At 46.1% G+C, this 13271-nt stretch overlaps 1 protein-coding gene across 1 annotated transcript; it reads left to right on the plus strand.

Moving 5' to 3' along the window:
* The first annotated feature begins 5148 nt into the window (after positions 1-5148).
* On the plus strand, positions 5149-8230 carry LOC136528508 (cytochrome P450 704C1-like). Its single transcript, XM_066521478.1, has 5 exons — positions 5149-5625; positions 6409-6933; positions 7059-7394; positions 7506-7709; positions 7824-8230. The coding sequence occupies exons 1-5, from the start codon at positions 5296-5298 to the stop codon at positions 8004-8006; spliced, it is 1578 nt and encodes a 525-aa protein (XP_066377575.1). The 5' UTR covers positions 5149-5295; the 3' UTR covers positions 8007-8230.
* The last annotated feature ends 5041 nt before the right edge of the window (positions 8231-13271 follow it).

A 13271-nucleotide genomic window follows, 5' to 3' on the forward strand; every position in this document is an offset into this window, starting at 1 on the left:
TTATACCATCTCAGCCTCCAGCAGCACCAGTTCCTGATCCGACCCAGATTGCTTCAGCCTCACTTCCAGCTTCAGAGGGTCAGATAGCCCAGAGCTCAGGATCAGACGATGATGGCACCTAGTTCCACCTTGCTCCTCGTACCTCAGCGCCCGGCTCGTCCATTGCAGCCCCGCCGACCGACCCGTAGGTTTTGGTGTTTGATGCCAAAGGGGGAGAGGGTTCGAGTATGTTAGGCTTAGGGGGAGCTTAGTATTATATTAGCTTATATATTTACATTTGGAGTTTTTATGTGTGAGATATATTATGCATACATGTTTACTATATTTATGTGACAGTGATATCTACGTGATTGTGATATATGACTTGTGTGCTCTCTACTTTGAATTCTTTATATGTCATATCACCTGTGTTTTGCTCATTTGCCTTTGCTTCCGCGTTTTACTCCGATGCAAATGAGCTTTATTACTTGTACGCATACTTATTTCATATCTTTTGAGTACATCATGTTGGCTTGGATCACATAAGCTTGTCTAACACCTTTGTTCTTATTGCCTAAAGCTTATATGAACCAAGCATGTTAAAAACCTCATCTCTTTCACATACTCGAGGTAGTATTGTCATCAATCACCAAAAAGGGGGAGATTGAAAGCATCTAGGCCCCTTGTTGGGTTTCGGTGATTAATGACAATACATGATTACTGTGACTAACGTGTGTTTTGCAGAAACAATTGAGTTAGGTCACGGTAATGGAGATCGATTGGGCAATCATGGTTGTCATGCCCCTACGATGGAAATCATTTCGGTTTTCAAAGGATGGACGACAAGGTTAAGGATGGACTAGTTCTAAGTGTCAATTGGAGTTGGAGAGACACTTAGAGTAGTTTAGGACTTTGTTTTTCCTTTAGCCGTACTATTAAGGGGGGTATGAATGGGTAGCTTGACCTAGGTGAGTCTAGTGAGTTAGGTGTGGTGCACACTTGTTAAAACTAGCACTAGGTAGCTCCACAACAGCCCTATGATCCAATGGAGCAAACTTCATTCACATATGTTCGAGAGTTGGAAGTGAATGGAGGGTCAAATACTGACCGGACGCTGGCTTTGGTGTGACCAGACGCTGGCTCAGAGTCCAGTCAGTTCATTTGACCAAGGTGAAAGCGTCTGGAAGTGACCGGATGCTGCTAGGTCATGGTACCGGACGCTGAGGGCCAGCGTCCGGTCGACTCCAGTAAGGTTCCAGAGAGGAAAAATCACGACCGAACGCGCCCGGTCAGTGCTGACCGGACGCTGGCCAGCGTCTGGTCACACTGTAAACACTGGAGTTCGGGGTATACTGATCGGAGCGTCCGGTCAACATGACTGGAGCGTCCGGTCACCCCGCAGAGGCACATAACGGTTCGTTTTTCAGCCGGTGTTATAAATACCACCTCCACTCGTGTGTGGGGGTACTTTTGCTCATTCCAACAGCTGAGAAACACCTTAGAGAGTGCCAAGAAGAGAAAGGTCCTAGTGAGGTAATTGAGATTTGAGAATCTAAAAGAGAGGCCTCATTAGTGAAGATCAAGAGTAGCAAAGTGTGCATCCACCTTCTCATTAGGCTTGTCGTGGTCAAGTGAGAGTTCATGCTTGTTACTCTTGGTGATCGCCATCACCTAGACGGCTTGGTGGTGATAGGGAGTTTGGTGATCACCCGGCGGAGCTTGTGGGTGACCCAACTCAAGTTGTGAGCGGTTGTGGGTGATTCACCGCGACAGAGTGTCGAAGAATCAACCCATAGAGAGCACTTGATCCTTGCTCGGATCAAGGGGGAGCTACACCCTTGCGTGGGTGCTCCAACGAGGACTAGTGGGGCGTGGCGATTCTCCAATACCTCGGCAAAACATCGCCGCGTTCCTTCCCCTCTATTTATTTTGAGCATTTACTTTGAGCAATTCATTTCATGTATTTACATTCTTAGAATTGCCATGCTAGAGTGGGATTGGAACTTAGGTTGCAAGTCTTTTGTGCGGTAGAACAATTAGGAACACTTTCTAGGCACAAGGGGTTAATTGGGCTAACCATAGGATTTAATTATTGCAAAGAAATTTAGAATTAACCCAATTCAACCCCCCCTCTTGGGCATCTTGATCCTTTCATATATATTGCAATAGCTTAGCTTATTTTTAGAGGAGGCAGCCATAAGCATCACCGTCTCTGTAAATGCCCTTTGACATTTTCAAATGAGCTGCCTAAATAGGCCACCTTTGGAAAGCCTTGTCCAGATGGCCCAAGAGCCCCGGCCTTAAAAGGCCAATGAGAATGCGTCTCTCTCCTTCTTCTCTTGCAGTCCTCCACCTCCCTCCCTCCCTCCCTACCCCTACCCCCCGTCTCTCTCATCTAAGAGCTTTTCCTCCACCCGAGAGAGCCATGCACGTGTGAACAAGGAGTAGCATAGAGCGACGGGCGGAAGTAGATGCCATGGTAGAGTCGGTGACCCCGCCCCCCCAAGAGAGGCATGGGGTGAACAAGGAGCAACATAAAGCGGCAAGGCAGGCAGCACCAGCGTCGACGACGCGTGGCGCCATCGGATCTAGTGGGGTGTGGGCATGAGGTGGCATGGGCGAAGTTCTAACGTGGGCGGCCTCTGTGGCCACAATGACAATCTCCACAACGGCGAGGGCAGCATCCACAAAGGGATGGGTGGGCCACAAACGAGATGTGGCGGTGGACTCCACGACGGTGGCGGGTAGCGGCGTGCTCAACGATAGCTAGCGGTAGGGTTGTGCCATTTTTATATTTTTTTAATGGATTAGCTCAGACGGGCCTATGTAGTTTTCTACTAACACAGTCCCTGCAGCAGAGGTGGGTGCGGAGACCACCTCAGGGAAATGTGTTCCCACATGACGCTAAAAAGATTCAATGTAGTAGTGTTTGTGAGGTCACCTAGCGATTTGCGACTCGGAGATTTATTAAATGACCAACAATTGTTCCAATACGTCGTATCATTGCTTGATGCATCTTGGAATCGGACTCTATTCCATCGCTAAACTTGTGTTATTTTAACTTATATGAGCACGAATCATGAATCTAGGTCACGTATGAATACGGGACATGAAGGGCGTGAGAATATTGTGGGAAGTAAAAAAAATGATGGAAGTATCATTTCTATCTTTAATATAGATATATATAGACGTAAAAATGGAGGAATATTGAACTAAATTTTCTGAGAGAGTACAGACGCAAGCTCACGTAAACACACCGAACACTGTCTAGCATCCTCTTATCTTAATTGAAGAGCAAACAAAAACAACCTAGCAATAGGACTAAAGTTCCATTAGATCTCATGATCTAACGGAAATACTGAGATCTAGCTAGGAACAAACGTGTTAAGTGATGTCCAAAGAAAATGAAAATATCTAACGGCCGACAACCCGCCTCCGACCTTTAATTAACCAATTTGATGTGGCGCCATTGTTGGATCTAACGGCCGACAACCCGCCTCCGACCTTTAATTAACCAATTTGATGTGGCGCCATTGTTGGGTTGGGGTGCTTCTTGGACCCAGCATATGGGTTTGGTGTAGTTGGCTGACATTTAAGAAACATCCAAGAAAGGGCCGGGGCTGCTGGAACGATGAAGTTGAAGGGTGTGTGTGTGTGTGTGTGTGTGTGTGTGTATATATATATATATATATATATATATATATATATATATATATATATATATATATATATATATAGGTATTCTCTGATTTGGAGAAGCCCTTTGCAAATTGTGTTTCTTTGGATAAAAAAGTCACTGCATCAGCGAATGATGAGTTCGGACTTCAGACTACAACGCGTGCATGCGTGCGTGCTGCGCTAATTGAGTTCAGACACCCGGTGCCTCGAAGGTATATGCGCTCATTCATACGGACACGGTACAAATTGAACACGCATATCCTACAATATTTTCTCACATATTACCCAGGAACAACGCAACCTAGATAAAGGCTAGCAACCACGTCCCCCTGGACGATTTGCCTAGCTAGTCACTGAAATTTTGCATTCTCTTGTCACTGTGCTTTTCTAGTTAACCTCAGTAGCTATTTGCATTCTTGAGGTTTTTTTAAGCACATTACGCATGCAGAAGCTAAGTATTTTCGAGTGACTGAGCTAGCAAATTTTAAAAATAGAGCCAATAGTTAAAAAATAGATTCAAAAAATATTAATACTCGCATTAATTAAGTCGATGACTTAAACTCAAATAGACATATTTCTGCGTATTAAAAAAAACTAACAAAGCAACCAATGCCCAATTTGCAATTACATTTCAAGTAAGTATTATGTGTATTGCCAAAGTCTGGTTTGTCAGAGCCTCCAATCATGTGCCCTGTTTCTTTTTTTTTCTTTTTCTTAAAATTTGATCATGTGCCCTGTTTTGGATTCCCCCAAGAAGAAAGCACATGGCACCAGCATGCACATCACATAGGGGTTGCACACTGCAGGCTTATAGCAAAATAATTAAGCAGCTTTCGATACATCTTGCTGATCGTATCGATCCAAAATGGCGCTCCCGGCCGGTGTTTTAATTTGCTTCTTTGTTAAGCTGTACGTATGATAAAGACATTGATAGGACGTACGGAGTATACTACCGTGATATAGCACGAAGCTATCGAAAGAAACAGGAAAATCTCGTGTCACGCGGACACACCGATAAGCGATGACCCAAGTCGGTCGCCATCCTACCTTGTCCCGTTCCTGACAGAACCAATATTTCACCTTGAATGTAACTTTAGGCATCGTTCGGTTCCCTGGGAACGATTTCCATCGGGAATGGTTCTTAGGGAATAGTTTACTAACTCGTATAACTTTGATCAAACCGGAAGCATAGCCTTACTTGGCCGCCAATATATGAGGCTATGTGCCAAATTCTCTACCAATGTACCCGAGCCAAGTTCAAAATGTTGTGGATATATGTTGCATGCTGCATAGGATGACTTCAGTTTTGTTTTCTTTGGAGGGTTGGGGGGTTGGGGGGTGGGGGTTAACGATGGTTGTTCTTCGATGACGGTTTGACGATGAGTGAGAGTGAGAGAGGCCATCACGCCTATATAACGACCATCTTGCAAATTCTTCGAAGCCCATCCCAAAATCTCTACCCTATGTTTCCCCCTTCCCCAAGTAGAGACTGACACATGCAACAGAAACGATAATATATTCTTGGAATGACGACGAGTGAGAGAGTCCATCACGCACGCCTATATAAACGACCATCCTGCAAGTACTACAGCTGCCCCGCAAGAGCCGCCAACCCAAACTCTGTAGCCTCTAGCAGCCATGGGAGCACAAGACTACTACTCCACGGCTCTGGCCGCCGCCGGCGTCGCGCTGCTCGCGATCTTCTCGTACTACCTGCTGCATGTGGGCCGCCGCGGGCAAGGGCAGCGCGGCGGCGGCGGCAAGCAGCCGAAGCGGTACGCGCCCGTGGTGGGTACGGTGTTCCACCAGCTGTACCACGTCCGGCGGCTGCACGACTACCACACGGACCTGTTCCGCCAGCGCAAGACCTTCCAGCTGCTGGTGCCCGCCGGCCGGCGGCAGATTTACACGTGCGACCCCGCCGTGGTCGAGCACATCCTTAGGACCAACTTCGCCAACTACGGCAAGGTGAGCAGAGTGATAAAGCTTATTAAGCTTAGTATATATGCTTCCTCTGTTTGCATGTTACTTTTGTGCGCTGCAAATCTGGCCGAGGGGCTAGAACTTCGCCTAGCTACTAGGAAGACACGCGCACTCCCTCTCCGTCGTTGGCCTTTCCTCGGACGTCGCTCTTGAAGTTTTGAGCAACTTGTGGAGGCTGAGCGGCATCGCAAGATTGGGTTGGGGTGCCCTCCAGTCCTCCACCATACACTACGTATATACGCCAAAACTTTATAGCTGGCTGAACCGAGCTTGATCGGTGTTCGATATATACTAGCTAGAACTGTCCGCATCTCGATGTGTGCCTTGAGGAGTCAGGAAGCACACAAGAAGTTCACGGGAGAGGTAATACTTTGACATTTAGGACCAAGTTAGCATCCCTAATCCAACCCAATGTCTTGGATCGGAACATTGGGTTGGATTAGGGATGCTAATGCTATCAGGCGTCCTTCTCAAAGCAGTCAGCTCAGCAGATATTTTATTTTAATGATTTCTTTTTTAAGTCAGTCAGTTTTTGGCTGCTGTCTACTTTTTGTGGCCCGCTGTAACGAGCCTCTAAATTCCGATCCACCACGCAAAAGGATGGAAGAGATCCCTTTTTGGTTGGACAATGAATGGGCCTCCATAAAGCATGTCTTTTTCGTATGGACCTTTAATGGGCCTTCTAGAGCAGGCTATCTAGTCTAGTATCCGAATTTCCTTGTGTTTCCGGCAGATGATGAGGATGTGCGCTTCGTCTGAACCGTGCAGGGCACCTTCAACTACGAGAACATGGCTGACCTGCTCGGCGAAGGCATCTTCGCCGTGGACGGCGACAAGTGGAGGCAGCAGCGGAAGATCGCCAGCTACGACTTCTCCACGAGGGCGCTCCGCGAGTTCAGCGGCGCCGTCTTCAAGCGGAACGCCGCCAGGCTGGCCGGCATCGTCTCGGGAAACGCCGCGTCGGGGCAGCCCATGGAGTTCCAGGGCCTCGCGCTCAGGGCGACCATGGACTCCATCTTCACCATCGCCTTCGGCCTGGACCTCGACACGCTGCTGGGCGGCGGCTCGGGATCGGGGGAGGGGAGCCGCTTCGCCGCGGCGTTCGACGACGCCAGCGAGTTCACGCTGCTCCGCTACGTCAACGCCTTCTGGAGGGCGCAGAGGTTCCTCGGCGTCGGCTCCGAGGCCAAGCTCAGGCAGCGGGTCAAGATCGTCGACGAGTTCGTGTACAAGTGCATCCGCGACAGAGCACAGGAGCTCTCTGACAGCAAGGCGACCGAGGACGCTGTCCCTGTGAGTGTAAAGCCATCACCTTTCACCTGCTCAGCTGCTCTGCAACAGCTCCGTCCACCTGTTTCTGTCGAACTTGCTGCACTCTGAATGAACTGACACATCCATCCCTCGATCGCGCGATGTAGGATTCGAGGCAAGACATGCTGTCCAGATTCATCCCAACGGCGAGGAACGAAACCGGGACGGTGGACTACAAGTACCTGAGGGACATCATACTGAACATTGTCATCGCCGGCAAGGACACGACGGCGGGGGCACTTGCCTGGTTCCTCTACATGGCGTGCAAGCACCCGGAAATCCAGGAGAGGATCTGTCAAGAGGCCACAAAGGTGACCAACGCCAGCGAGACGGCAACCGTGGACGAGTTCGCGCAGAGCCTGACCGACGAGGCCCTGAACAAGATGCACTACCTGCACGCCACACTGACCGAGACGCTCAGGCTGTACCCATCGGTTCCTCTGGTGAGTAGGAGTACTAGTTCATGGCTTCGTGCTACACACTCTTGTCAGTAGTCACTGGAATTGAAAGGACACCCCTTTCTAGAATTTGAGCTACTGACCATGTTATTTCAGGATAACAAGCAGTGCTTCGAAGACGATGTCCTGCCTGACGGTTCTAGCGTGTGCAAGGGCGACATCGTGTTCTACGTCCCCTACGCCATGGGCCGGATGGAGTACCTCTGGGGCAAAGACGCTGAAGTCTTCCGGCCGGAGCGGTGGCTGGATCAGAATGGCGAATTCCAGCAGGAAAGCCCCTTCAAATTCACAGCGTTCCAAGTAAGATATGACTTCAGTTTTCTCAATCAAACGCCAATGCAATCATGCAGACCGTGTATCGGTGTATGTTCAGATGAACTCGTCTCGCGTCCTTATCCTTATGCGTTTCCACAGGCTGGTCCGAGGATATGCCTGGGAAAGGAGTTCGCGTACCGGCAGATGAAGGTCTTCGCGGCGGTGCTCCTCCGCTTCTTCGTGTTCCGCCTGCGCGACGGCGAGAAGGCGACCGTCAACTACCGGACCATGATCACGCTCCACATCGACGAGGGTCTGCATCTGACAGCGACGGCGAGATGAGGCCGGTCGCCTGGCCAGCAGTGGACACGTAGACGTAGTCGGCGCCTGCAGCTACGTACGCGAGCGACAGGTCCTTGACTCCTTGTATACATATATGCAAAGAAACGAAAACGAGCAGTGATAGTAGGCAACCACTTTGTGTACTGCGTCTTGTTGGGGAATAATAAGTTGCTTACTGTTTAGCCATGATTTGATAATGTGGTGCTATAGTAAACAAGTGCTAATGACAGATTAATTAGGTTTAATAAATTTATCTCGTGAATTATTAAGGACTTCTCTGATTTGTTTTATTATTATTATCAAACATTCGATGTGATACTCTCACATGATATTCCTTAAATTTTAGTCTCCGTAGACACCCCTGAATTGCAAGATAGTAGCCTGTAATCAGTGTCGCGGCGGTGAGCACAGAGGTCGGTGTTCCACGGCTCCACGCCATGCGCCCGTGTCTGAAAATATCGGACTTTGTCACCTGAATCTCATTTGATCGTCGTCCTTGAGAGCACGTTTTGGGCATTGGCGCTCATGGTCAGGGCGAAACGCCACGCGTACCGCAGTTTCCCGGGATCTGTCGCACATCAAGTCTAGTACTTGTGCCGACGCGACGAATGACTAACGTGACATCCTAGTCTAGACGATGGGCGTTGGAGTCGTCGTCTCTGACAGCTACTGGTGTAAAAAATGGTCGTACGTGATCGATTTGACGGATGGCACCGTATCCTCACGGAAAAAGTCTACTTAACCTCCCACCTTTCATATTTGTTTACCCTCAACTATAAAACCGTCTGTTTTACTCCTGAACTTTCCAAAACCGTCTATTTTACACCCCCGGGCAGTTTTCAGCGGCGGTTTGCTACAGTAACAGCAGGTTTGCTACAGCAACAGTGGGTTTGCTACCATTCCGGTGGCTTTGAATTTTCTTTTTTTTTTATTTATTTTCGGTAAATTTTTGAAAAATTATAGTAAATCATAGAAAAATCATAAAATGAAAAATATAATTTTATTGGACTCCACATGAGTAGATCTACACAGTGAATATATAATACGGTATGCTTTAGTACAAAATTTTTACTGTAGCCTTAGATTAATTGGAAAATCTAATTTTGTCTGTAATTAATTGGAATAATTCATAGCTGCAGCTTCTATGGTCCAATTGTGGTGAAATTTTTATGATACGCTAATTATTGTATGCTTGAACTATAGTAAAAATTTCGTACTCATTGGACTATGTATAACTTAGTTATAGATAAATTCTAATTAATTACAGACAAAATTGGATTTTCCAATTAATCTAAAGCTACAAAAAAAATTTGTACTAAAGCATACCGTATTATATATTCACTGTGTAGATCTACTCATGTGGAGTCCTATAAAATTAGATATTTCATTTTATGATTTTTCTATGATTTACTATGATTTTTCAAAAATTCACCGAAAAAAAAGAAAATTCAAATCCACCGACACTGTAGCAAACCCAACGTTGCTGTAGCAAACCCGTTGTTACTGTAGCGAAACCGCCGCTGAAAACCGCCCGGGGGGTAAAATAGATGGTTTTGAAAAGTTCAGGGGGTAAAACAGACGGTTTCATAGTTGGGGGGTGAAGTAGACCAAGTATGAAAGGTGGGGGGTTAAGTAGACTTTTTCCGTATCCTCACATACGGTCACGACTGCACAAAGCTTAACCGAAGACGGGAGAATCATGCGTCTCGGTCAAAAGATCACGATTAATTATGATCTTAACTGAGGCGGTTGTCTTAGTGCACCCATCTTTGTTAATTAACGGAGGCGGTCGCTCTAACTTATCCGCCTCCATTAATATTTTAATCGAGACGGTCGCCATAATGCGCCCTCCACAAATACAGGATTAACGGAGACGGCCTTTTATTACATGCTCACCTCCGTTAATATTTTTCCATTTAAAAAAAACTCTGGTGCTCACAGCTCACTTCAGCTGTTCAACGTTCTTGCGTCACAGGAGCGGTGCATGAACCATGAGTGTACCCAAACTCACTTCAAATAGATTAGGGGATAAGAATAATGTTAGATTCGACGACCCAATAATTAGGGTGTACAAGTTGTAAGAATGGAGATACTCCAGTAGCTAAAGAGGTCAGTGATCCGATTTTAAAACATGCATAGTTAATGGTGTACCTTCCAAACAAGTATATAAAAAATGATTGCAAACCGTTTTACAACTTTAATTAGATAATGTGCGTCCATTTGTTAAGCCCTGTTTGGCAAAGCTCCCAAAGCTGGTTCTCTATTTAATCCAGCAAGAGCTCTGTCAAATAGTTTTTCATAGACAAGTGATTATCTGAAATTAACTAAGAAGCTAAGAGCTAAAAAAAAAAGTAGATTCGTTCTCCTAATTCTGTGAAGTAATTCTCCATCGTGATTTTGAGAGTTTATGCTAAAAAACTAAAGAGAATCATTTTCATCCACATAATCGCTTCTCTCAGAGAATCAGAGTCAAATGGAGTTGATTCTGATTCTCTATGCAAGCTAATTCGATGGCTGAAAGTAAATTCTCTTTAATTCTTTAGCATAGACTCTCAGACTCAGGGAATCACTTCACGAAATCAGAAGAGACTACTTTTTTCATCTCCTAGCTTCTTAGTTCATTTTAGATAATTACTTCACATAATTCGTAGAGGATTAATTCTCTCAAAAAAAAAAACTCTTTGGCAGAGCTCCTGCTGAATTTTACAGAGGATCGGCACAAATAGGGCCAGTATACGAGGACAGTGTGGCCGTGTTTGGTTTGTTGGACCATCGTAGACTGCCCAGGAATCCTAGCCTGGGCACCGCAGGCCTGTTTCCAGGGAGCCAAGAGGGGTTTGTTTAGTTGCGTGCGCTGCTAAGCTTGGCCAGGATGAGTTATGTGTTTGGATTGTTGTGCAAAAGACATAGAGTCACCTCTTCTTTCAACTGATAAGTCTACCTCCTCTCGGTCATTTCATCAAACACCGAGAGCGGCCTCACATCACCGTTGTCGTCTGTCGTTGCCTAACGCTGGAGCACGTCCGCTCGCCTGCACGATGGTGCCCACCGAGGAGCCGCCCGCCCACCTGCACGGGCGACGATGGTGGCCATCGACGAGCCGCCTAGCCCGCCAGGATAGGCGCGTGCGCGTCCGCACCGCTGAGAGGAGCAGGGTCCCCTTCACAGAGGAGCAGGGTCGCCGTCGTCGAGCACGCCCCCTACATAGAGGAACAGGGTCGCCGTCGCATTAAGATGTTTTCCCTCAAATTTGTTTTTTTAACAAACTTTACCAAATCTAGGTATGGACACCTGCAGAATGCACTATATTTCAGTACAAATTTTAGAAGTCAGTAACATTTAGAGAAAAAAAAAGGTTATCTTGTTATCAGCAGTAACTTAGTAATCAGATGGTAAGAGATGACCACGCAAGAAAAAGGCTGTGGGTTGGAATCATGGAACTTAATGCACGTGTGTTCACATGAAAAGAAAAATGTGTAACTTTAGACAACCTCTACGATTTCTTTACATTGTTGTTTTAGGGGGTGTTTGGTTCGAGCTACTAAACTTTAGTAGCTACTAAACGGTTTAGTCACTTTTAGTAACTCCAGAGTTACTAGAGAGGACTAAAGCCCTTTTAGTAGCTTTTAGTCATAGCGTTTGGTTAAAAAGTTACTAAAATGACTAAAAGTTACTAAATTTAGTAGCTACTAGGCGAACCAAACATACCCTTAAATTGGATTGTTGCAGGAGGTTTTCCATTTCTGTCTATAGAAACCCAATGATTTTCATAGGCCTTGACCTTGAGTAAAATGTGCTTGGTAAAACAGCTATACAAAAGGGTTACCAACTGCATGCACAAATGTTTTCGGTAGTAATGTATGTCATCAACGCTGTGTGTGTAAAATTCTGGACACGAAGTTTCCGCGTGCAATGAACTTAAACCGAAGATTATCTGAACTCTGAAGTAGCACAAATAAGAAGAACCACATTTGCACTCAGTAATGCAGGGTTATTTTGGAGGAATCCCTGGACAAGATCGACCATTTGCTTCTTACCTAATGCGGAGTTGTCATGTCTCAGCAGCAAACTCTTCTAATGGCTGCTCTTGATTGTGCCCCAACTCACTTGAAAAGCTGAAATAGATTAGGGAATAAGTATAATGGGATACGACTCAATAATTGGAGTCTATATAAAGAAAGGGAGAATCCAGTAGTAGCTAGAGACGCCACCGCGCGGGACGCGTAGATCGACATGTGCCAGCAAAGAAATCCTAACAATAATCGGTCAATCGGGCGACAGCAAAATCTACGGGCAGATCACTAGTCTAGGGGCTAAAGTTTAGCCTCTAAAATCTAGTTCGTTGGGCACGTTGATCTATGAGCTAAACTTTAGTCTTCTAATCTATAATAACTAATTTGTCTTTATTTAATTATCTATACACAACCATGTATGTAAGCCGCAAGTAGTATGGGACGTCCGACGCCCGCCCCGAGGAAGTTTAGCTTAATTTAAGATCTTTTTTAGAGCAAAATATTTTAGCCTAGTTTTTAACCATTTACTCTATTTTAACTCTCTGTTTGATCCTTCCGGGAAAAAAAGAGCTAAAAATACAGAGCTAGAGTTTTACCATAGGATCAAACAGGGCCCTAGTATATTGTGGCCACTGGTCTAGCGATTAGGTAGGACATTAGTTAAAGCTGGCCTCATCAATCCATTGTTTGGTTGGCGGGAATACGAGGACCGGGAACACATGGCAACATCGATTCCATCATGCATCGACGTCGACGTGCCATATCTGGCACTGACGCGGCATCGGCACGCACCACCATCTCAATCTGCATGGTCCGGTGCCGTGCCATGCAGGACACCACCGCTCACTCAGGCAGGGCTCGCCCGAGCCGTCGCCATCCACACCACAGATGTGCCGGGAATGAGGAAATTAAGAAGCGGGAACAAAGGGCCGCCTCATCCATTCATAGATGATAGTCGATGGATCATCCACCCATGACTCTGATTCGCTGCAGCATTGACTTGCCACCGAAACTCCCTCGCGTGACTGTACTAGGTCTTGTTTAGATACCATCCAAATTTAAGTTTTTTCACTCTCTTTCCATCACATCAATTTTTAGCCACTTGCATGGAGTATTAAATGTAGGTAAAAAAATAACTAATTACATAGTTTAGTTGGAAATCACGAGATGAATCTTTTGAGCCTAGTTAGTCCACGATTGAACAATATTTACCAAATAAGACTAAAGTGATACTATTCATTGGGTTGAAATT

This window comes from Miscanthus floridulus, chromosome 2, assembly GCF_019320115.1.
Source record: "Miscanthus floridulus cultivar M001 chromosome 2, ASM1932011v1, whole genome shotgun sequence".
NCBI lineage: Eukaryota > Viridiplantae > Streptophyta > Magnoliopsida > Poales > Poaceae > Miscanthus > Miscanthus floridulus.

What these genes read in the sequence shown, in the direction of transcription:
- LOC136528508 (XM_066521478.1), top strand. Translation starts at nt 5,296, where the DNA reads ATGGGAGCACAAGACTACTACTCCACGGCTCTGGCCGCCGCCGGCGTC. An exon ending in CGACCGAGGACGCTGTCCCT is followed by an intron (nt 6,934 to 7,058) that starts GTGAGTGTAAAG and finishes CGCGCGATGTAG; the next exon opens with GATTCGAGGCAAGACATGCT. An exon ending in TGTACCCATCGGTTCCTCTG is followed by an intron (nt 7,395 to 7,505) that starts GTGAGTAGGAGT and finishes ATGTTATTTCAG; the next exon opens with GATAACAAGCAGTGCTTCGA.